Below are 25,246 nucleotides of genomic sequence, written 5' to 3'. Positions count from 1 at the left end.
ATTTATCAAGAAGACAGTGCCTAATTTGCAAGCTAGGATTCACAAGCGCTTTTCTAACACTTTTCAGCCAAGCCATTTTTATTGATAGGAGTGAGTTAAATTGTTCAAGTGAGTGGATCAGAATAATATTTAACAATCCTTCTTAAATAATGATTTGAGAGGTCAAAGAAATAATGTGCCTAAAGCACATAGTCACGTCTATTGTGCAATTCAGTGTTCTTCATAATATTCCAAACTGACTCTCAAAATAGAACACATTTATACTCTGGCAGAATTTCTGATGATTTTTTGTTTTTCTTCTTCATCAATAGAATTCACATTTATTAATGAACTCTATTAATTAATGCACTTTATCTGTTCATGCTTTGGTCATTGTATCTTCTATAGTTGTATACCTTTTATAACTTACTAATTTTAAAAAAATGTATTTTTGGTTTCCTCAGTGTCCCCAACATTCTACTTACACATTTCTATCTTATATGTTCTATAAGATAGTATACAGTAGTCATTAACTGCTGCCTATTTTTGTAAAATAAATTCTAGCAAAACACAGCCACCTATGTGTTATATTGTCTAGTCTGCTGTCACCCACAATGATGTGTCCTAGTTACAAGAAAGACCATGTGATTCACAAGCTCATAAGCACTTACTATGTGGCCCTTTACAGAAAAGATTAGGACATTATCTTTTCCTTATGTAAATTCCTTATGTTGGTTTTCTTTATACAAAAACAAACAAACAAAAAAAACCCTTGCACTTAGATTACTTTATCTATAGTAATCTTTTATGTTTTCCATTGTACTATGTATGTTTTCTATTGTACTATGTTACTTCAAATGAACTTCATTAGCACACCTTAAACCTTTCCAGAGTCTTAATTTATAGGCAGTGTAAAGCAATTCCTGGTTTATGAACATCTGGAATAAAGCAATACTTTTACCATCTTCCTGGGCCACATATTTTAAACAAATCTTCTATTTTGATACTTGTCTTTTCCATACCTCACATATTCCCAAATTTAACTATACTCCTTTCTGATACCTCAGTTCTTTAGTGCCCATTCTATAAATGATTTTTTTTTGTTTCTTGAAACAAGTGTCAGTAAAGTTGATAAGTACTGTTTATAGTTATTAAGTGATATCAACATGTGAATTTTGAGACAACTTTTAAACAACTTGATTTTGATTGTTACTGATTTTGACAACTGAAGGAGACTGCACCAACTCAATTTTCAATATTAATTTTGATCTTTTTATCTTATAACTGTTCAGCCTGAACATGACTAGTAATTGAAAATATAATCAGCTAACCTGATTGTGCTTACAAGGTGTTACTTTATGATACTGTATTAACTCAGTGATGTTAAGATAGGTGGCCAGGGCTTCCCTGGTGGTACAAAGGTTTAAGTTTCAGCTCTGTAAAGCTGTTGGCAGCCACTGTAGCATGAGTTCAATCCCCGGCCAGGGACCTGATACTACCTCTCCGAAGTTTGATAAATGTTATGTTTCTAGGGCTCTTTAAGTAAAGAAACCAACTTTGGGATATAAATAAAGGAGAACAACTTAGTGTACCTGTCAAATGTCAAACAGAGTAATGAGGGATAAGTTCACAACTCTAAACAATGCCAGGTACACCTTGTCACTGTCAAAGATACTGAGCTGTAAGTCTTGAATGACATTGAGTGAGAAAGGTCTGTGGTTTTTACATTTAGCCTCACACTGAAATAGAAACAGCTGCTCTAAATAGGATGCTGAGGGATGAGCATTTTAGCTAAGAGGAGATTGCTTGTTTATCACTGGACTCAAGGAAAGAACTGACACCAGAATATTATTTAGTACTCGATATTTACATGTCATAAAAATAGTGAATAGTATCTTACTGCTCATGGATATCTATATTTATTTAATAATCACATAAACTATTCCAACATAAAGTTTTAAAAGTTTTTAAAAAAATATTTTAATATAATGACATGCAATACATAGCATAACTTTTAAGGTGTAATTTGTTAAGTTTTGGCATATATAAATCTGTTAATATTTCAACATAATCAAGATGATGAACATCATCATCACCCTTAAAAATGCTTTCATTTGGGCCCTCCCTGCTGGCGCAGCGGGTTAAAGCACAGCACTGAGAAGCTAAAGCCACTTCTGCATGAGTTTGATTCCCGCCTGCCCCGGAGGTGACCACATGGCGTGGCAGACCTCTCCTGACCCGCCCGCTGCTCCCCTCAGCAGTGTACTTCGTTGATCTGCCTGTTCTGCTCCCCACTCTGTCTCTGGTGTAGCCTCTCGCCAGCCTCTGGCCTGTACCCCAGTTCTGTATGTACAAATAAATAAATCTTAAAAAAAAAAAATGCTTTCACCTGGCCCTCCCTGGTGGCACAGCAGAATAAAACACAGTGCTAAGAAGCTAAAGCCACTTCAGCATGAGTTCTATCCCCACCTGCCCCAGAGGTGACCCACATGGTGCAGCAGACCTCTCCTGACCCGCCCGTTTCTCCCCTCAGCAGTGTATTATGTTAGTTGGACTGTTCTGCTCCCCAATCTGGTGAAACCTCTCACCGGCCCTGCACCTCTAGCCTGAACCCCAGTTCTGTATGAATAAATAAATAAATCTTAAAAAAAAAAATGCTTTTACCTGCCCAACTCTCACCTGTCTCAGGCAAACACTGAGGTATTTTCTGCCACTATAGATTATTTATTTTATCTAGAATTTTTTTATGAGTATATCAAACAACATGTTTTTTTTTTCTCTGTTAGCATGCATTATTTTCCATTTGAATTCTTTTAGCAGCATAACTACTTTGCACTTCATTTAGGTAGTAGTATGAATCAGTCATTCATTTTGTATTCTTGAGTAGTATTAAAATATATGGACATACAACAGTTTATTATCCATTCATTGACTAAGGATATTTGAATTGTTTCTACTTTAGTGTTAGCAGAAATATGTCTGCTTTGTACTATTGTGTAGAAGTCTTGTTTGGACATGTATTTTATTTTTTCTTGGGAAATTTTAAGAGGGCAATAGCTGGACATACAGTAGCTATGGTCAGTAGATTTTAGTTTTAGCCATTGGTAGAAGCATAGTATAATATTTCATTGTGGTTTTTATTTACCTTTCCCTAATGTCTAAAATTGTTAAATATTTTTCCATATGTTTATTTGTCATTCATGTGTCATCCTTGGAGAAGTGTCTGCCAGAAACCCTCTGCTTAATTTTATTACCTTTTTTTTTTTGTTTATTTTCAATTTAGAATTGAAGTTGTTTATATATTCTGGATATAAATTCTTTATCATATATAGTTTGAAAATTGTTTCTCCTTGTTTCTTCTTGTCCTCTTAAAAATGTTCTGAAGAACAGTAATTTTTAACTTTGATCAAGTTCTGTTTATTAATAGTTTTTTTTTCCAAATGGAATGTGATTTTGACATTACACATCAGAATTTTTTTCCTAAGCTAAAGTCACATATATCTTTCTCCTATGTTTTTCTAATTGTTTAGTATTCAAAATTTTTATGTTTAGGCTAAAAAAATTTAAGAGTTAATTTTTGTACATAATGGAAAGTTAGGACTAGTATTTTTTTCCTTTTGCATATGCATATTTTATGGTTTCAACACCATTTGTTGACAAAATTATATTTTATCAACTGCATTTTCTTGTACCATCATCATAAATCACTTGTCCACCTAAATTTTAAGTCACTGGACACTATTACATTCCCATGATATGTCTTTTTTCCTTGAATTTACAGATTAAAATTTTCTAAAAAAAGAGGTTGGTAGAATTTTGATTGGAATTGCAAGGAATCTAAGGTAAATTTGGTGAGAAATGCTAGTCAATATATTAAGTACTCCAAAGTATGAAAAATGTATATTTGCCCATTTATTTAAATATTCTTTCCTTTCATAGTACAAAATTATGTAGTCTTCAGTGTACACTCCCACTGCAGATAACATATACACAAGTAAGAATTTGCTCAAAGCTCACAAAATTATAGAAATTACAACAAAATATAAACTTTTAATTGAATCTAGTAGATAATAATTCTAAAGCTATTACTAGAATTTCATTTAGATAAGCATGTTGCATTTAGTTTTATATTATTAAGAAAATGTTACTTTATAATGAAATACTCATTTATACTTATTGAAGCCACATCCCATGCAGGATGAAAGTAAGGTTATTATTAAGTATCTTTATGAAATACATGTTTATGTAAGTTACATCTCAATATAGTTTTTAGTTAAGTGGAAGAAGTAAGAGTAAATGTTCAATGTGAGTACTGTTGCATAGTATAGATTATTAGAGAAAGCAAGTGAAGGAAATGAGAATGAAAAAAATACGAAGAAGAGCAATGATGAAATCCATTACTAGTAACAATGGTTCAGCTTGGCTGGAAAAGTTTGAGACTGACATGGATAGAGCTATAAATGCAGATAAGATTGTGGCTTGAATTTATTGTTTTATTTATTCAATAAATCTTTGTTTAGCATTATTATCTTCCAGGCATTGTTTAACACAGAGGACAGCAAACTATGATCAATGACCTGTTGTTTTATAGTCTATGATCTAAGAAGGGCTTTTACATTTTTAAAGGTTAAACCAACCAATCATCTACCAAAACAAAACAAAAATGTAATATAGATGATATGTGCTGCAAACCCTAAACTATTTGCCATTTGGTCATTACAGAAAATGTCTGCCAACCCTGGCTGAAGATATTGGAATACAGCAGTAGTAGCAAAAAAAAAAAAAAAAAAGAAAAAGAAAGAAAGAAAAGAAAACAGTAAGTACTTGCCCACATGGAAGAAATATTCTCATGGGGGGAGGATAGAGATGAGCAATGAATAAATGAAATAAAGTTAGTAAGAGTGGATGGAGAAAATTAAAACAGAGAAGGGGAATTGGTGACCAGAAATTAAGTGTAGTCTTACTGATGGTCTACAGGGGCAAAATGGGCATGAAAGTCTTTGGGATGAGGAATAATCTGATAGTTGGATTTTTCGAGGTGATCAAGTTCCAAACATGTTGAGACAGTCACTTTTCATGGTGATTGTTATGCTGAGGGTAGAGAAAATACTGGTGTTTTAGCCAAAGCCCCAGAATTTGGGGACTCTTAATTCTCCTGCCAGTGGCAAGGTAAGGAAGAGGGAAAGGTGGGGGTTACAGATTTATCTGAAGATATTGTGGTGGTGGATTGGAGGGAGAAACCACCAGAAAAGGGTCCTTGGAATGACAAAGTGTTAAGAGTAGTCTGTCCTGATACTGGCAATGTATTGGAAGTGACCACTGATAATTACAACATTCTAGAAGTTGAGTGACAGTGATAAGAGGTAATTTTTTTCCTATTGTTAGCATAAGAAGGAATACCACACAGTCAAAATCAATTATTGTATTACCAGTATTGAAGTGTTTGTTGAGCTTCTACTATGTACCTGGCACAGTTGTAAGAACTAAATAGTGTTGTCCAGAAAATGTAAACAAGATCCATCTCTTGTAAAATTTATGTTCTCAATGCTATAGGTAATTTCAGTTTTTACAAGAACTATGTGTAAGATGGAAGTTACTACCTTATCTACATAAGGGCAGGGAGAGTCCTTTAAGAAGGCCTTTTCAGATTGTTGAGAGAAGAAATGGAGGGGGGTTTTGATCAGTTAGTGAAAAGAGGCAAATTGAATTAAAATAAGGAGGCAGTATGGAATTTTTAGAACAGTGAATTTGGGTGATGAAAGTGTCTCTTCAGGCACTTATGAGAGCCCCCACAGATCCTGTGATGAGACAGAGTCCCCTGGGACAGCCAGCCCTCAAGCAGAAGGCTTATCTTTCTCTTCTTCTCTTGTTCTATAGGACCTTAAAAAAGTGTAGGGGAGGGTAACTTCCTGCCAAATATCATGCTCCTAAGATTCAGAACATTTTAAGTGTTATCCGTATTCAGCACCAGAGATGAAGTACATGTGCTGATTATAGATAGCAGGGCAACAGTAATATTACTAGTAATATTACTAGTATTACTACTGCAGCAGAAAGCTGGTATTTATGGAGGGCATAATACTGAGATGAGAATAATGCTAACCCTATTTCCTAGATGGAGAAATTGAATCAAAGATAAGTAACTTGCCTAGTCCCTGAAGTAGGTGAAATGTGGCAGCATGTGAAGAATTTTCATTTTCTTACAATTACTGTATGACACCCTCTTCTCAAGAATCAAATAAATTTCAGGGATTTACTTCCTTTTCATATAGGTGGTTTGGAGTTCACTTAAATTACTACTAGTGTTTCCAAAAACTCATTTTTTTTTTGCTACACTCATTACTTAGACTTGTTCAAGTTTGATCCTGAGAAGTAGCTTTTTTTTTTTTTTTTTGGGTGGGGGGCAAGAATCCCCTTTCCTTCCCTCAGCCTTTGTTTCTGTTTAAGCCCATTACTATCCAGGAAGGATGATGGGTAATACATCACTTCATGTTCATTCAGCATTTAAGCTCAGTTTTAGCTCACATATAAGCTTAATACTTCAATTCATCTGTTCCAAGACAGATTTATAATTTTTTATTTTGAAAATTGGTAAGATTTAAGTATGGGACACCAAATGTCATTATTTATCAGATAATCATATTTTTGCATTTGTTTCATAGACTATAAAATAAAAATTTATCCATTAGATAATTAACAAACAATACATGATTGGGTGAAAATAATTAGCTGAATTTTTTCTACCAATAAGTTTTTCTTGCTACTATGAAAAACTTCTTAGCTTACTGGAAACTATTTAACATAAACTGGCTAAAAACCAAGTACAGTTTAGAGCTCAGGTATGAAAACAGAAAGTGAAATAGATTTCATTGCATCAAAATAGCAGCTGCAAATACTCTACCCTCAACCCCTAGTTAGTGAAATAATGACTTTTAATTCATTCACGCATAGGTTTATTTTACTTTATTTGATGTTTTTAAACCAACTAAAAATCTTGAGATCACAAAGCCACCTAGATTTGACTTGTACATGAAAACAGCATATGAGAAAACAAGAGAACGAAAATTATTTTGACTTTACTTCACTTATATGATTAGTCAACATACACAATTTCTATCTTTAAATAAGTAAACTACCTAACCTCACTCAGCAATTTTAATTTATGTTCTTTTAGGTCCTTGGGAGAAATAACCAAAATATAACAGAGCAAGTTATGAGAAAAACCCCTTACCTTTAAAGAAGACAAAATTCCCGTCACTGTTCTCATACACCGCATCAATACTAGGAGGTAAGCCCCGCCAGAAGTATGTAATTTGCATGGGGTATCCATCCATCACCCTGTTGTTTCTCACTCGCCAAAACCACTGGTCCTGCAAACCCAAGCAAAAGTAACTTGCATCAAATATGTAGCCATCATGGCATTTCACCTGTACACAATGATTTAACACTTGCAAAGCTAAACTAGTGTCCTTATCATCATCTTACGTAGGGAGTAAATTCAACAGTGAACATCTTGCCTGTATGATGACAAAAGCTTTGTACTAAACGACCCACTTCCTAATCTACATAATGTGGTTAAAATATATAATAAAATAGTTAATCCTAGTATTTTACATTCTTTGCAGGACTTTCTAGGTAGAAATCCAGAGGTAGCATAGATAAGTGCCAGCCAGATTTATGCATTAAATAACTTTTCCATAAATGAGAGCAACATATGGCTGCATATGCAACCCAGTATTTTTAGACATATGCAAAATCTCCACATCTAAAATGTTGTTAAAATAGGGATATCATAATTCTAGTATGTCTGTATTATTTCTGTTGTCCCAAATAGTTAATTATTCATGTATTTTAAATTCTAGGTTTTACAAAGAAATTTCACTTGGAAGTTCCATTTTGTTTTGTTTAGCTAAGTATGTATCATCAAAATTTTTCTGTTTCCATCCTTCTTTGCTCTCCTCCTCCAACTTAGAAATTAATAAATGATTTATATAAGGATTTCCCAGGCTTTTGGCTAAAAATAGATTAGCATGCCTAAATTTTCTAAGACTTGTCAGTTTTCTCTCTCTCAGCACTTCCCCCGCACCCCATTCACTGAGGATTCTTCAGGAAATATGATAAAATAAACTATTTCCTACTTACAACCCCACTCTAAATATTAAAATTTTCTCAGAAACTTTGAGCCTTTCTACTTTGTTCTAGTTATCACGGGCTGTCTTCCCTATAAAACTTTGTTATTGATATATAGATGAGGATATATCTTAATAAGTTATATATTAATAACAAAGACCTGGAATATAGTAGTATTAAAAAATGTTGGTTGTTACCATTGTTAACACTATATTGAAACTAGTTACCTTATTTTTCCTCTTTATACTTCATTCTATAGTTTTGTTTTATTTTTTTCTTCTTCAGTTTTAGCAACAGTTTGGCTCTAGACACGAGTCTCTTTCCCACCAATACCTTTCTATGTTGTTCACAATTTGTTAATGATTTTTATAGTATTGGGTAGACTGAATTAATGTCTTGAACCACATCTAGTAGATCCATTAAACTGATTTTAAAACACAAAGTTATTTTACGGAAACATTGATTCAGGAATATATATATGTGTGTGTGTGTGTGTGTGTATGTATATATATGTGTGTGTATATATACACATATATACATATATATACATATACATATATACATACATATATATATATGTATGTATATATGTAGAATGAAGATCAGGGTTTTTCTGATAATGGTATGTAAACAGGTGATATTAAAAAGAAAAATAGCATTTCTGTCTAGCAACAATGGGGACTTTTCACTTGCTGTCAAAGTCATGCCAAATTCCACCTAAAATATTTTTTAATTATTAAAATGTCTATCCTAAAAATAAAAAAAAAATCTTGATTCTGCTAAAAAAAAAATCATGATTGTTTATGGAACAATGAAGCTGACAGCTCTCTAAGGTAAAAAATCATATAAAATAGTCTTGAGTATTTCCAATTTTTCTCAGGGAAGCATTTATGTAGCTATACCTTTCCACATAATGAGACAAGCTAGTGATACTTTGGGACAGTGTGAAGTTAGAAACACAATCTAACTTGCCACTAATAAGAGAAGAAATGAAAACTGTCTCAAGAAAAGTGTAATTAATTTTAAAAATTCAGAAGGTAGTATGGAATCATGGGTGATTCACTGACTTGCTAGAGAGACGTAAATTAGATAATCAGAATGTGCCTCTATTCAACTTATCCACAACTTCTCAGAAGAACTCAATAGAATATTTAGCAAGTACTCAGTCACAGAGGATGTTAAGTGCATTTTTCAGTCACTGCAGGTTGCCATTTCAAAATGGGCTTGTGAGGAATTTGGAGAAAGGATATTTAAAATGATATTTAGGTCTTTGTGCAAATTTTCCTCAGAGAAACCTTTTTTTGACCACTTGATCTAAAATTGAAGCCCACATTCTACCCACACACATCTGCTTTCATTTCCCTTTCCCCTGCTTTCTTTCCTTTGTTGCATTTATCATTATTTTACACAAGACATGCTTTATTCACTTGTTCTCATTCTCTCTCTACTGTAAGTTCCATGATTACAGTCTTTTGTTCACTTGCTCCATATAACCCCCACTCCCAATGCCTTGCACATAGTTGCAGTTCAGAAATTTTTTCTTGAAAGAAAAATCAAGAGGAACGGGAAAGTCAAAGTATGGTCCCTCCCCACCCACCTCAAGAAGCCAAAAGCTATATGGGAGCCAAGAGAAAACAACACTTGAACAGGCAGATACTTGGCATACAGTCCATTTTCTAGAAGTGTGGGATAAATTCGAGCCATGGAGGAAAAAAACTGCTTTCACTCTTCCAACTAACACAGAAGTTTTTTTTTTTTTTTTTATTTTACATGTAAGAAGAAAGAAAGAGGAACTTCCCCAGAGTCCTAAATCTGTTTGAACCTTGCTTCTGGGACTCTTTAGTTATAGCCCTTACAGATAGAGATACAAAAGGATATAGTATATGCACACATTAGTCACAGACAGCGCATTTACAAAATCAACTTTTGAAAATTAATTGTGCTTAAAATTTACCAAATAGAAATTCCTACTTCAATATCAATATTTCACTTCAGATACAAGAAATTCTGGGTTTACATGTAGATTTTTCTTTCATTGTAGCCTGGTACCAAGACCATTTTCTTCACAAAGATAACAAATCTAGAAGTATCATAGAGTAAACCATGAAGTAGTGATGTTCAAGACAAATTCAGAATTTTTTCCTTTTAATGCAAATTATAGCTTACAGAATTCAAATTTGCTCAGAACCATATAGAAAGTGTCTTCCTGCTCTCTGAACAGGAGATGATCAATAAGAGGACCCTATTTTATACCTATTTTTAAAGAAATAATTAGTAGAATTTACTTTGCTTTCTCTTCTGATATGCAGAGCTGCTTCTTTAATGTCCAATTTATGTAAATCTAGCATTTGCAGGCATCTCACAGAATATTTCCAGAAGGCAACAGTAGTTCTCTGAGCCTTCTCCTGTTGCTCACCTAGGGCTTCTTTCTTCTAGACCAATAATAGCACTGCAAATCTCTTCACTTCATGTTGCCATCACTGTCAGCATCCTTTCTGAGGTATCAATGTAACCAATTCCCTGAGATAAGAGTAATACCAACACAAAGCCATTGATTTTCTTCCTACTGTGTCTAAAATGGAATTCAAACTCGAACCTTGTTGCCAACATCTGCACTACACCTTGAGGTCTCTTTTAAACTGATGGTACTCCAGGTACAATCACTTGCTTTCAGTTTCTTGATTGAGTCAATTGTTTTCTTCCTCAAGCCTTCCCTCATGTAGTTTACTCAACTTCTCTACATTCTTCACCTGATGAACTGTGAGTCATCTATGAGTCCTCAGCTGAAATATCCTTTCCACGAAAAGACCTTACTCATCTACCAACTGAAATTAGGCAACCTTGTCACCATGATTTCATAGTAGGTTGTAATTTTACTTTACTACATGTATGTAATCTATCTCTATATTATTGTTTTTGAGGCTTAAATTGTCCCCCTGTGTAACTGTTTAATGTGACCCAGAGGGGTAGCATGTATGTATTTGCTTATAACTGAATTACCCCCTTTGAGAAATTTGCTTGCTATGTTTCAGAATGCCTACACATATTTAATGGGCAATTTTTTTCTTCCAAGCCACCATGGGGATTAATCACTTATACCTGTGATGTTCAAACAAAGTAATATGAGTATCAAACTATTTATTTATTTAAAAGTTTTATTTTTATTTATTTATGCATATAACTGGGGTATAGGCCAGAGGTTCAGGGGGTGGTGGTGAGAAGATTCATCAGAGACAGGGTGGGAAGCAGAACAGGTGGATCTGTTCCAATGTTTGCCCAAGTAAACCATTTTTGACAAGACAAGAGGAATAAAATTGGGGACAAGTTACTGGTGGCCAAAGTTGCAGTTAAAGAAAGGAAAAATACACTTTGGTGCAATTGTTATGAGATAGCTAACACGTTCAGAACTGGACAGCTTTACTACCTACCCATATTTCAAAAGCACACAGTAAAGCAAATGATATTTGTATAAAATTAGTATTTAAGTAATGTTTAATAATGCCATCTGTTAGATTCTATAACTCAATCACTTCATAAGCACTGAACCTTCATAATGAAGAGTACCAATTATCAGGTTTATTAGGTTAGACTCACTCATTTTAAGTAATGGAGAGTACTAAAAACAAGTCCATAAATTATCTGCCCTTAAAAGACTATTTTTTCATGTTAGAGTAAATATGGATTTACATTTCAAATAATACAGATATTATTATATTCCTTACACTTTTCACCAAATTTCTACAGAGATAATTCTTACATAACAAGAGTAGATGAAAACAAAGAAACTGAGATTGATAGAATCCAGTGATGGGCTTGTACATGTATATACTTATATTGTTTAGTAATTTTAATAAAAATAAACATCCATTTTAGCTAATTTATATTTGCTAATATTGATAATGCTGCAATCAAGAGCTTTGTGTATTAAAATGTAACAAACCTTATTCCATCTTATTTAATTGTCATACATGTCCTAATCAGCAGTGGCATATATGGACTAGAAATGTAAAATGCTGTATAATACTATACAAATATGTTATGAATTCATTAATTGATTTCACACTACATATCTTCAGACTCAGTCTATGTAGAGAATTGTAAAAAATATTATAGTATTGAAGAAAGAGAGCAAGGCCGTTTGCATTTAGTTATATGCATTTCCTTTTCAGCATTGGAAATGAAAACTAAAATATAAATTAGAGAGAAACAAAAACTATTAATAGCTGTATCTGGCAAAGATGTATCTGGCAAAGATAATGGCATTCGAAAAGCATTCATTATGTCATCACAAGAGTTGACACAAACTAGTTTTTGTTACCTACATAAAGCAACCATGGAACACACATTTTCACAAAGGCAGTATGAATGTCCACAGTAATTTTGTAGGCACAATTTTCAGAACTTATCAATCAAAGATTAGCCTCATGTAATTCTGGGAGATATGATGTGGTAGTGTGTCTTAATAGGCCCAAGCACTTTGGATAATGTCTGCAATTTTCAAAAAACTCAAAACACAGACTCACTGTAATAAGGGAGGAATTAGCAAGTGATTCTTCTAATTCATTTCACACTCAGAATTCTGAAATTTCCCTTAATGTTTTAAAATATTTTCCAGCAAGAATGTTATACCTAGCAGCTGATTTAGAAATACATTTTTAATAAGTAAATTTTATTGATTTTTTTCCTACATAAAACAAATTTTTACATCAAAGGAAAAGAGAGTTGGTATTTTCAATATATTTTACTTACAACTTGTGCTAAATTTATATGATGACCTTTAAGGTCTCTAAATATTAAAAAAAAAGAAAAAACAAAAGTCTGTGATTTTTAGATGAATTGATCACTAGAATTAAGAGATATGTTCAGATATGGGCCGATTTCTCACTGGTATTTATTAAAGTCTTGGTTTACAGATTATTAATTTTTAACACTTAAAAAAAACCTAATTACTAATGCATACTATAATTACATATTTAATTTTTATTTCATTTAAATAGGTGAACAAGGAAAAAGAAAGTATGGGTATACCAAGGATGTGGGTAAGCCCCTGTTTAGAAAGATCTGAGGAGCAAGATAAAGATGGACGTATCTTGACATTTTCTTTTTAGGTGCTGCTTTCTCTTTTCTGTCCTTGCATCTATTCTTGCTCAGAAACTGTTTTGCAAATAGCAGTAATGAAGAAAATAACAATTTATTAAAATTGACAATTTATTAAAAATGTTTCAATAATTTTCATTTTAGGGAGAGGAGTCTCAAGCTGTATATATGACTGCAACACAAATACTATGATATACTGCTTTTCTATGCTTCTTTGGGATCTAAGGATCTTGAATATTGACAGGGTGATCTAAATTTCAATTCACATTTCATACAATTAAGTATTGAAAAAAATATAAAAGGTTTCCTTCCTCTCACAGCATTCACTATTCCAGATTCCAAAAATATCAAGCTTTTTTGAGTATACATTCAATCTAGAAGGCAGCAGGCAAACAACTAATTTCACAACACTATGAAATGCTATCACTGCTGCCTCTATAAAATGGGAACTACCATTTAGTGAACATGATGAGATGGAAAACAGTTATGTCATTAGCACACCTATCAAGAATTGCCATCCCTTTATCTTTGACAGCCCCCAGTCCCCAAAAGATGGCTCTTTTACAATAAAAACTATGTCCTTCCTGAATAAAGGGTAGGATAGAGCTTTTTTTTTTTTTTTAATTGAAGGTATGTTGGGCAGTGTATTTGAGTTTCTTAAACACCCATTCTAAAATTTCCTTCTCAATCTTTTTCTATAAATTTACCATGTTTTATTTTTGTCATGATATGTATTAGTCTCAAGATCTTATTTATTTGCTCATGTTTCTCATCAGACCATGCACATCATCTAATTCATTCAAACACTGTACTCCTAAGTCTTCCAATAGTGTCCAACACTATGCATTAAGTGTTCAAAGGTAGAAAAAAACAGACAGTGAAAGAGAGACACAGGAATGAATCTTTTTCTTGACTTCAATAAAGGTTGACTGGGTAGACAATATTTAGTTAAGTGTCTCCACAGGAAGTTTCCCAGGGAAACTTTACTGCCTATATAACACCCTACATCTGCCAATATACTCAAGACAACTCCATGGAAATTATTCATTCAAATGCCTGTTTCTACGTGTATTCTCTTCCCATGAGCATCATTAGCATTCTTTGCTTTCCCTCTCTTTTTCTTCAGTCTCAATTCAAGCTTCTCCACCTCTAGGGAAATAGAGGCATAGGCCTCTATTCTCCAAGGATCCTTGCACTTTCGCTGACCCTTCTTTTTATTCCCATAGCATCCTGTAGCGCAAAACCAGCGAATGTATTTAGTATGGTCATGATACTGAGCATGGGGAAAAGAGATGTTTTGTGATATGGTACAGGAAGAACTAAAGGGTTGGGCTAGCACCACATAGTGTATTTTTTGTTTTTTTTCCAATCACTCATATTCTTAACTTCCAAGTCTTGGCATAGTACACAAGAGGAACAACTTGGTTTGAAAAGATATGGAAAACAGACCAGGTAATCAGTTGTTAGAAAAATATACTGAACAGAAATAAAGAGTGGTAATAGATTACATTTAAAAAAAAATTTTTTTTTGAGCATACACAGGCCAAAGAAGGAGGAAGGCTGGGGAATACCCAGAGGGAATGGGCCAGAGGGAATTTTTTTTTTTTTCATTTGCTTTCAAAGGAATACAAAGCTACTTGTCAACAAATTAAAGGCTCCTGTTGAATTAGAGGTTTGCTCCTAAGAGATAAGGATAGATTGTATGGAGAATTCCCAAGAAATTACAATGCAAAAAACCCTGAAAGATTCCTAAGTGACTTTGTTTCAGAGTTCAGGAACAGTTGTTGCCATAACAGGAGAGACTAATCCTCATTAGCATTACCTAATTGCTTTATGCTAATATACTCTTGAAAACATTCCTTTGTTGCCACTGCTTTGCTGTGGTTTATTTACTTAAATAGGGAGTTCAAAAGGTAAATGTCCCTCCTTAAACTCAAACTAAGTCCTCAACAAACAACCTGATGGTCAATAAACTAGTGATGAAAATCTAAAGCTGTCCTGAGGGAAGTCAGATTTTCACAATCATTTGCAAATGGAAAGCACTTGTGTTATTGGTTCATTTCTATCAAGTGAAATAAATACAGATTTCATTCTCAGATGAAATAAATTGAGTTAGCACTTTTTGCTTGCTGTTGAAGAAATAAAAAGCTTGTCCAAAATAAATATGTTTCTTAATCATTCAACCAAATAGAGCCTTGAATAATTATTGTGACCAAAATTTTTCTGAATATTATTTTGAGCCACAAGGAAATCTAATGAAAAAAAGATTAAATAAAATTTATATGTTGAATTTGATGTGTTGTGAAAGTATAAAGGCTTAATATGGTAATATTTTCACTAAAGAAGTAAAATATTTCATTTACTCTGTTGGGAAATTCTTATAGTAGGAATTCCAGAGCCTCTGAATGTGGGGAAGGATGGTATTGATTTGAATTATTTTTTGAGGGAGATGTTGAAAGCAATGTTCCTCTATTACACATTATGCAGTCCACTTTCACTCATTTGGGAAAGTCCCAGGGACAGCACATTTGGAGTACAAGGGGTACAATAGATAAGTGCTGGCTTGGGAAAATCACCTTTGTGATCACCGTGTCGCCCCTTCCAGGTAAGTATTGATTGGACTTAGGAGAAATTTTAGAGATATTATGAAAAAGGTAGTTCATCCACATCATGTCAAAGTAAAATACTAAAGAATCAATGTTCCATCAGGATGAAGGGGATGATGGACAAGAGAAATATCTCTTGAGGAAGAGGGGAATAGAAATGAAAATGAGAATATTAACATTTGTTATATAACAAGTGGGGTGGGTTATCTAGGATGACTGAGTGATAATCAAGAGGGAAAAGGTTGCTCTAGATGCAACTACACAAATGCTATATGAAATGGGGGGAGCACTTTGATGGGACATCAAATGATATAATCAATAAAATAGAAGATACAAAAGGCATAAATAGGGCTCTCGTGTTACAATGGGTTAAAGTGCAGCACTATGAAGCTATCTGCAACCAGCAGCCACTGCAGCGCTAGTTCAATTTCCAGCCAGGGAGCTCACCCACGTGGCACAGCAGACCACTCCTGACTAGCCCACTGCTCCCCTCAGAAGTGTATTTCAGTATATCTGCCTCTTCTGCTCTGATGAATCTTCTTACCTCCTCTTTTACACCCATCAACTCTGGCCTGTATGCATAAATAAATAAATCTTTCCCAAAAAGGCATAAACACGAAGAATCTAACGAAGCAAATGAAGTAAAAATAAATGTTGAATTACAGTGTTTGAGACAACCAGTATTGTGAGGTAGCTATGGAGCAGATATTTACTTAGGGGTCAGAAAAAAAAGAATTAGGCATTTCAGAGGGAAATAATTTTGTGTGGTGAATGGAGAGAAGGAATTTCAGGTCAGTAAACGAGTAAATACTAAGTAATGAAGCATAAGCAGCCCAGAGTGAGGTCAGGTGAATGAAACATTGCAGATCATAAAGATCGAAATGAATGATCAAACATCATGCCACATATACATGTGGTATGTTGGGAAGACAGCAAACACAATGGACTATGGTGAAAGACTACGGATATCTTGTGGTGGATGTGGTTTGATAATACCTGAAGGGGGAGATCCTATACTTCTAATTCATATACAATATTGTAAACCAATGTTATTTCAAAATTGGCATAAACCAAATTGGGCTCCAGTTGTTAACAAAGACAGCTGCAATGATATAAAACACATAGGTTCAGCAAGTGATTTTTTACACAATCATATGAATTTTTTTTAAAGATTTATTTATTTATGCATACAGGCCAGAAGTGTGGTGGGTGAGAGTATTCACCAGAGACAAAGTGGGGAGCAGAATAGGCAGATTGATGAAGTACACTGCTTAGGGGAGCAGCGGGCAGATCAGGAGAAGTCTGCTGTGCCATGTGGGTCAGCTCCCTGGCTGGGGATCAAACTTGTGATGCAGTGGCTTCAGAGAGCTTCATAATGTGGTGTTTTAACGTATTGCACCATCAGGGAGAGTGCGCAATCGTTTGAATTTTAAGTAATCATTCTATGCTATGCTCATTTACAACTTATATGTTGGAGGATATTGTCAAAGGGATATAGTCGAAAGGAGTCCATAAACCATTAGGTATAATTGAGGGTATGTAACCTTGTCTGTATTCTTCATGAGGATTCAAGTTCTCTTGGAAGTAAGAAATGGAAAATAGCTTATCTAGTTCAGCAATTTATTTTTTTCCCTCTGTCCCCTGCCTATAAGTGAAATAAATAAATCCCCATTAATCTTTTTTGGAAGTTTACAGAGATCTTCAGTTTTTTTTACTGGATTCTTATTGTATCATTAAAAAAGCATTCACAATTGTAATTTTGTTACAGAATACATGTCCATGAAAGGGGTGGGGTGAATGGTCATCATTTTTCCATCTTTACTTACAAGCAGCTGCTTGGACTATAAATTCCACTATGCCAATAGACCACAATTTCTACTACAAAGGAGGAAGAAGATGGAATGAAGGAGGAAAGATGGACAACTGGAGGAGAGACATGTGAGTGAGAGATGTATGGGGAGTCTGTCCCTAGTTCTGGTGTTCTTAAAACATTTTTGGTCTAGTGCAGTGTTCTTTTCTCAAAGGTTTTATTAATGCATACTTGTGCTATTTAAAATTCTACTATCATATCACTTTTTACAAAAGACCCATATTGATCACCTAAACTAGGCAGCCCCTTCCCCAACTCTCTCAACCTTTAGCTTCTATTCTGTTACACTGTTAAATGTTAACCATCACATTTATTGATGATTTATAATTATGTGTAATTTATTTTTGACTGTCCCCTCCTCCAATCTACCATAGGATTTTGTATATAGGATTTTGAGGTGTTTCCTATAATATCCCCTGATCCTAGAAGGCTGCCAGGCAAAGGCTACTTATAAAATATTTATATATGAATAAATCAGTGAATTCATTGGACAAGAAATGGAGAGTAAGTTTATTCATAGTAGAAATATTCCCTTTTGAAATGCAAATTTTTTCAAATAAAAAATATTTACTTTTGACCCTCCCTGGTGGCTCAACGGGTTAAAGCACTACACTAAGAAGCTTAAACCAGTTCTGCAATGAGTTTGATCCCCACCTGCCCCGAGGCAGACCTCTCCTGACCCGCCCGCTGCTCCCCTCAGCAGTGTACTTCATCCATCTGCCTGTTCTGCTCCCCACTCTGTTCCTGGTGAATCCTCTCACCCTCCACATCTTTGGCCTGTACCCCAGTTCTGTATGAATAAATAAATCTTTTAAAAAATTAAAAAAAAATTACTTTTTTCTTCCAATATGATCTTTAACACTGATAGCCTCTGAATTTTATATTTAAAAAGTTACATATTCTACACTTAATTTGCTCTTATGAAAGTTAAAAAAGAAGTCAGCCTATAATAGATGAGACTGTCCATCTGTAGTAGTAACCCACTCAAAAGATGGTGGTATCTCTTGGGGAGATTGAGGATGCCTGGAAATATCTTGAAGAAATCAAAGGTATGTAAATCCCAGGCTCTAAATAGTCCAAAGGAATCCTATGTAAGTGGACATTTTGAAAACTGACATAGACAACATTGTCTAGCAAAGGTTGTATAAATAGGCAGATTTTAGTGAGGAGAACTTCAACAGAAGGGTGAGTGTGCTGAATAGTTAACATTGTTGCCATATAGAATTTCAGTTGTGTGTTAAGTTGTAACACTGGATTTATCAAATTATCAAAAAAGGATGTCTTCAGGGACACCATTAAGATTCTCCAACTGCTTCAGAAACTTGATTATAACATGACATATAATGCAGAACTTCCTGGAAAATAAATAATTCATCTTTTTCATTGAGATAATTGTAATTCTTGCTGTAAATTGCTAAGTTGTCATTTTAAAATCAACCCTTTTAAACTTTAGTCAAAAGTGTCTCAAAGAGCTTGAACCACTGGGCCAGGCTGTCCTATAAACCCAAGGACGAGACATTGAGTCACTATGCCTTTCCTGCTGTCTAACAGAAGTCCTCCTTCCTGTTTTTTTTTTTTTTAACAATTCAAAGCACAAGACAATTCTGATTTATACTGTCTTTATTTTCTTCTCTGTCCACATTTTAATTGATGTTTTCTATTTCTTTGTAAGTGAAATTTAATATAATTTTTAAAATAAAGAAAATAGCAACAAAAATGACTGATAATATTTAAAATATGCCATTAAAATAGCAAAAGAGACAATTTTTAGGCCTTATCAGTACAAATTTCAAATGCTGAGTGTTACATCTTTTTTCAGAACTGTCTGGGTTATAGCTGAATACACAAACAACCCTTAGTGTTTTTTTTTCTTTTTATTTTCATTTATGCACTAGTAATTTCCATCATGTTATAAATATTTCATGTTTGAATTACATAATTAAAGATTTTTAAGAAAACAATCTCTACATGCTATATCAGGTTTATCCAAAACCCCAATGAATTCTCACTTTAATGTGAAGTACCATAACATTTATTTAGCATAAGGCAGGTCTGTCTTGGGCTTAGACCAAGGTAGAGTTTGTTTCTGGAAATAACAGAAAGAACTCTTTATTTTATGCATTACATATACATAATATATTGTGGGTTCTTACAGCAGCATGATACCATATTTTACATGTAAGATAATTATATTCATTTCTTTTCCCCAAACATGCTCTAGCTATAAAATAACTATTATATGGTGATTTCCTTTGTACAACCCAAAGAATCCTTTCAAATAACAGATACATGGGAGATAACCACAGCACCAGAGGATGAAGTATTAAATTATTTTTTGTTATTATTAATGTACAGATTAATATATAAAGAAATTTGTTATAATTCACCTGAAATTATTGATATTAGAAGAACGAAAAAGCCTGTAACTAAAGTTCACTGCTTTTTAAATTAACATTATTTGTAATGCCAAATAATATAGATGATTGCTTTATTTTCAAAATGATTAACTTGCTAAAATTGTAAAGCATGAGGTTACCAAAGAAATAGAACATTTCTTCTTGCTATGTTCTGGCTCCTTAGTTTATGTAGCACAAATTCAAGGTTCTAAAAGTCACTTATTTTTGTTATTTATAAAATAGCTTACAAAATATTTATGACATTGTAATACATAATTCTCACAGAAATGAAAGAGCTAGGTATTGACCAGCAACACTTCCCCAAAGAAGTTATGTCTTTGTTTTCCTCGCTCAACACTTACTTCAAAGCACAATTTCAAACTGAAATGTCAGCAGTAGGAAAGTTTGTCCATTTTCTTTCCAGCTCTCATGAAAAACTGTTAGTACCTTGTACTGCAGCAGTAGTTAATAGGTTTTTTTGATGGTATGTTATGCAAAGCCTCTCTGTGCGCCAACATGAAAAAGGCTTTTAAAGGAATGTCAGCAACTTCAGAAACTGCTTGTCAAAAGGATTTCAGTTTTCTTTCTTTGGCCTTCCTAACCACTTTCAAAGGCTTATTTCATTCCTGGTAGTTTCCATATTATTAATGCATATAGCTTGCAAATGTAATTCAGGGTGGGCCACATGGCTACAGAATTATAGACAGAGTTGATTAGGTACAAAAATAAAAGGCAGAGCTCCACAGATTTTACAGTACATTAATATTTTACTATTGGCAATGGTTACTGGTATGGCGGAAAAGAAGGCAACAATTTGCTGAAAAGCATTAAAAAAAAGCTCTATTAATTTCGCCTTGAAAATTGCCTTAGATTTTTTTTTCAAGTTTATTGAAATTATTACAATTACAGAAGGACTGAAATGTACATAGGACTTTTCTTTTAGTCACTAGGAAGATAAGCCCAAATAGCATGGAAGACAACACCAACTAAAAGCCTGAGCTTCACTAGCCTGTGACTGTTCTAGATATCAGGGCAAATTACTTATCTCTGTGGTCTTATTTCCACATCTATGATAGGAAGAAAGGAAATATTTGAATGTTCTTTCAGTTTATTAGACATAGTGTTGTAGGAAATGCAGGAAGAGATGACAAGTTTCCTATTTTGCTAAAACTTAAAAATTCACAAGATCAGATATTATGTTTATAAATACTCAAGAGATAGACAAAAACAAAAAAAAAGTTGATGAATTAATATTATTTCTATGTTGATTTTCTGTTCTCATAAAATATATTTTAAAACAGTGGTAGCCCTTCTTCATTAATCTATGTCTGATATCCCACGATTCTATGAAAACATAATAGTATCCCTGACAGTTTATTTTTTAATAACACTGTCAAGTGATTATCTGAACATTCAAAAGACTTTCCAAATCACTGATTACATACAATTCATTCATTTAATACACTCCTAAATTTCACAATCTACTAGCTGGTTATGTTAGGACCTTGGAAATATAGTTGCAAATAAGAAAGTGGTTAAAAAAAGCTAGTTAGAGTGTGTTATACTTTAAACACACAAAAAATTTTTACAATTTGTACCTCACAAAGTTATGAAACATTTAATGGCACTATTCCTGAGTATTGCTAAAGAAAAAAAAATAGTAAAGAATGAGATCTATTTATATTGTTGTACAATATTTATTGTACACTCTATAGTATGTTATACACAACCATAAAATTCATTCATTTTGAGCAAAGGTAAATTGCTTCTTGGTTTTAGTACAAACTTACTTGGCAGAGAGCCTAATTGGAACTAGCATGAGGATTTTTAGAGACTTTTTACCTTGACTATTGGGACTATGTACAAGTTTTATTGAAGAAATATTAATGAATTTGATTATGGGTTGCTTCCCTAGATCCTATGGGTATATTAGGGGAGAAATGTTTAGTGCATTGAATTATTAATCAAAATTTTTGAAAAGCCATAATTGGTCACACTGTATTAAAAGGAAATCAGCACTTCAGTGCCCTTACTCAGATTCAAATGACAATGTCAATGGCATTTTAAACAAAATCTAGAATTTCATTTTTTCCAAAACATTATAGTCATTTCTTTCCTTTCTCTCTCTTTCTCTTTCTCATACTTTTGGTGTTTTAAAAATAAACAAAAGAAAGAGAACTAGTAAAAATACAAGGGATTTAAGTTTTTGTCTGTGGTCTTACATATATAATTTACTGCCAGCTTGAGAGTTATGTTCAGAGACAGTCCTTGTCAAGAAGATTGATTTGAGGTCTTCCCAGTAGGCAATGTAGAGTCTGACAGAATTTCATGAAATATTCAACCTTCATGTGAAAGTCATATCTTCTAGCAAGTGCTGTCTGAATACATATGTTTTCATTTTTTTTTTAGTTCCTAGCCAAACTTGGTCATCAAAGGAAATAGGAGAAAACATCCTGACATTATAAACTTTTAACACTGAAAATACTGAAAGTGAGTATATTTATTATGTACAGTAATCTTCCATCAATTTTAGAGTGTTAACCATTGCCTCCTTGGTGACAAGTCAGTATAAGGGGAGATATTAAGGAGGCAAATCTGCCTTCCTACTGTTGAATCTTGTCTACATCTGCACATACACAAATGGGGCCCCTCACATTGTAGTGCGTTCAATATTTGAGGACAAATGTCATATCCTTTTGGTGACCTTTATTGGAAATCAATTCTTTTTAACTTTTCCTGATATGAGTATTGATATTCTGAAACAGGGAAAATGTTTTAAGATTTCATTTTAAATTTAGGCTATTTGAAAGGCGAAAATAAATAACATTAAAAGGTAAATTAAATTGGAATGTGATCTATACTTATCCATAGTGATAGTACATAAGTTGCCAAGGACCCTTTTTATGTATGACATGTGCCACCAGAACATTCTATTCCTTCTGAAGGAACAGAAAAATGACTGGGAAAAGGGACATAGGATCACCAAATTCTTCCTAACTGAAAGGGAGAATGAATTATAAAAACATCTAAAAATTATTTAAAGAATTACAACACTTTTCATATTCAAGGATGCAAATCTAACAGAAAATATGATACATTATGAGTACCCACATTTTTCAAAAAATATTGTTTAAATGGGAAAATGTACAGTTTCTACATTCTTTATAAATGTCGGGAATTTGAATCTTGTCAAAATATCAAACTGTGAAGGTTTGGGCATCATTTTCCAGATTGCTAAATCTTCTCAAGACTTCTGACACCAACTGCAAGAAAACCATAGTGAAAGTTAAAGGAGTGCCCTGGTGGCACAGTAAGAAGCAATGGGGCAGCCACTGCACCATCAGTTCTATGGTCAACCAGGGAGATGACCCACAAAGTGCAGCAGATCTCTCCTGACCGCCTGCTGCTCCCCTCAGCAGTGTACTTCATCACTCAGTCTGTTCTGCTCCCCACTCTATCTCTGGTGAATCTTCTCACTGCCCTACACCTCTGTACCCCAGTTCCGTATGGATAAATAAATAAATCTTTAAAAAAAAATAAAGAGTTAAAGAAAAGGATCTCTACAAGATGACCCCAACTTTTGACATCAAATATAAGTTGAGAGATTCCCTTAAACCATACTCATACTCAAAGGACTCAAGGAACTCACATGGAACCATTATACTTATGCTTATTTTGGGAAAGAATACAGATAAATATCAGCAAAAGCAAGAGATTCTATAGTAGCCTCTGAAAAGTTTCCATTGTCATTATGATGAAATTCTTTCCCACTGACAGTGTGTGACAATACCTCTGGAACAGTGCAAACAGGTAAGTTTTCCCTGAATTTCATTGTCCAGAGCTTTTATTACAGCTTCATTTTGTAGGCTGTCGACATATTCTGTATATAGCTCAAAAGATAAACATAATCCCAAAGACCCTTAATCAGATGACTGATTTTTCTGATGTAGCCTACTCCATCCTTAACACGGACGCTATCAGATATCACATGTTCCTACGGAGCCAAGGTTAAAGGCCAGATATCTTTATGTTTTAGACCAATTCTGAACTTGGAATGTAATAACAGATTTTAAAATACGCAGCCAAAATCAAGAGAACACTTACTTGGGACTATTTAACATTCCCTGATTTTTATGAAAAAAGGGAAACAAAACAAAGCAAATTTAGTGCCCAGTATCCACATGACCCAGGTCTAGTACGACACATGTAAAAGGAAATTCAAGTGTAATATCATGAAATCAACCTACAAATATAAAAATGGAAACAAAATTAGGTGGCCAAGTCTATGAATTTGTAAAGCTAAATATGTAAAATTTTTATATATTGATGGAATTATATGATCATTATTTTGCTTTCATTCTATGAATGATATAGAGGTTGATTTGTTATAATGAATAATTTACCTTAATAACTACTGTAGCACAAAATACATATCCATCTTATTCTAATATCCAATTCTTAAGAAATTTTGAAATAAGGGATATAGCCATAATGAATTATTTTCAGAAAACTCTAACTTATGGAATGGTACACAATGATAATGATAAAAATTTGTAAGGATCTATTTCCAGTGAAAAACAGAAATGGATGGGAAGTATTTAATTAAAATTTGTTTCCCAAACTTTATTTTAATCTCAGGTTTTTCAGATTTCATGTGGATTCTGGTAGGTATATATTTGGCAAATTAACTTTCTGGCTACTTCTGGTTTTGATTAAATACTGACATATTAGTATCATACATTTAAAAATTTTCATCCTGGGTTCTCCCTGGTGGAACCACGGGTTAAAGCACCAAACTGTGAAGCTCTCAGGATCCACTATAGCACAAGTTCAATATACAGCCAAGGACCTGACCCACAGGCATGGCAGATCTCTCCTGACCTGCCTGCTGCTCCCCTCAGCAGTGTATTTCAGTACATTTGCTTGTTCTGCTCCCCAATCTGTCTTGGGTGAATCCTCTCACACACTACTCCTCTGGCCTGTACCCCAGTTCTATAAGCATAAATAAATCTTTAAAAAATGTTTTTCATCCTAAAATCTATGCCAATAATACTGTACTACATTAGTGTGTCCCTTCTGAATATTCTGATATATTCCACATATATTTCCTCCTTATGAGATGGATTACCAGCTATTATTATTTTCCCCATTGGATATTTGAGAAATTT

At 33.7% G+C, this 25,246-nt stretch overlaps 1 protein-coding gene across 1 annotated transcript in view; it reads right to left on the bottom strand.

Moving 5' to 3' along the window:
• Positions 1 to 25,246, bottom strand: part of MMP16 (matrix metallopeptidase 16 (membrane-inserted)) — a 223,935-nt gene that overhangs the window by 17,814 nt on the left and 180,875 nt on the right. Inside the window, exon 7 of the mRNA XM_004679749.2 lies at positions 7,211 to 7,349. Coding sequence (XP_004679806.1) covers positions 7,211 to 7,349 — 139 coding nt within the window. The remainder of the gene's footprint in view (positions 1 to 7,210; positions 7,350 to 25,246) is intronic.

Source organism: Condylura cristata, unplaced genomic scaffold (assembly GCF_000260355.1).
Source record: "Condylura cristata isolate star-nosed mole 26May11 unplaced genomic scaffold, ConCri1.0 scaffold00009, whole genome shotgun sequence".
NCBI lineage: Eukaryota > Metazoa > Chordata > Mammalia > Eulipotyphla > Talpidae > Condylura > Condylura cristata.
This window is presented reverse-complemented; position numbering and strand designations above follow the sequence as displayed.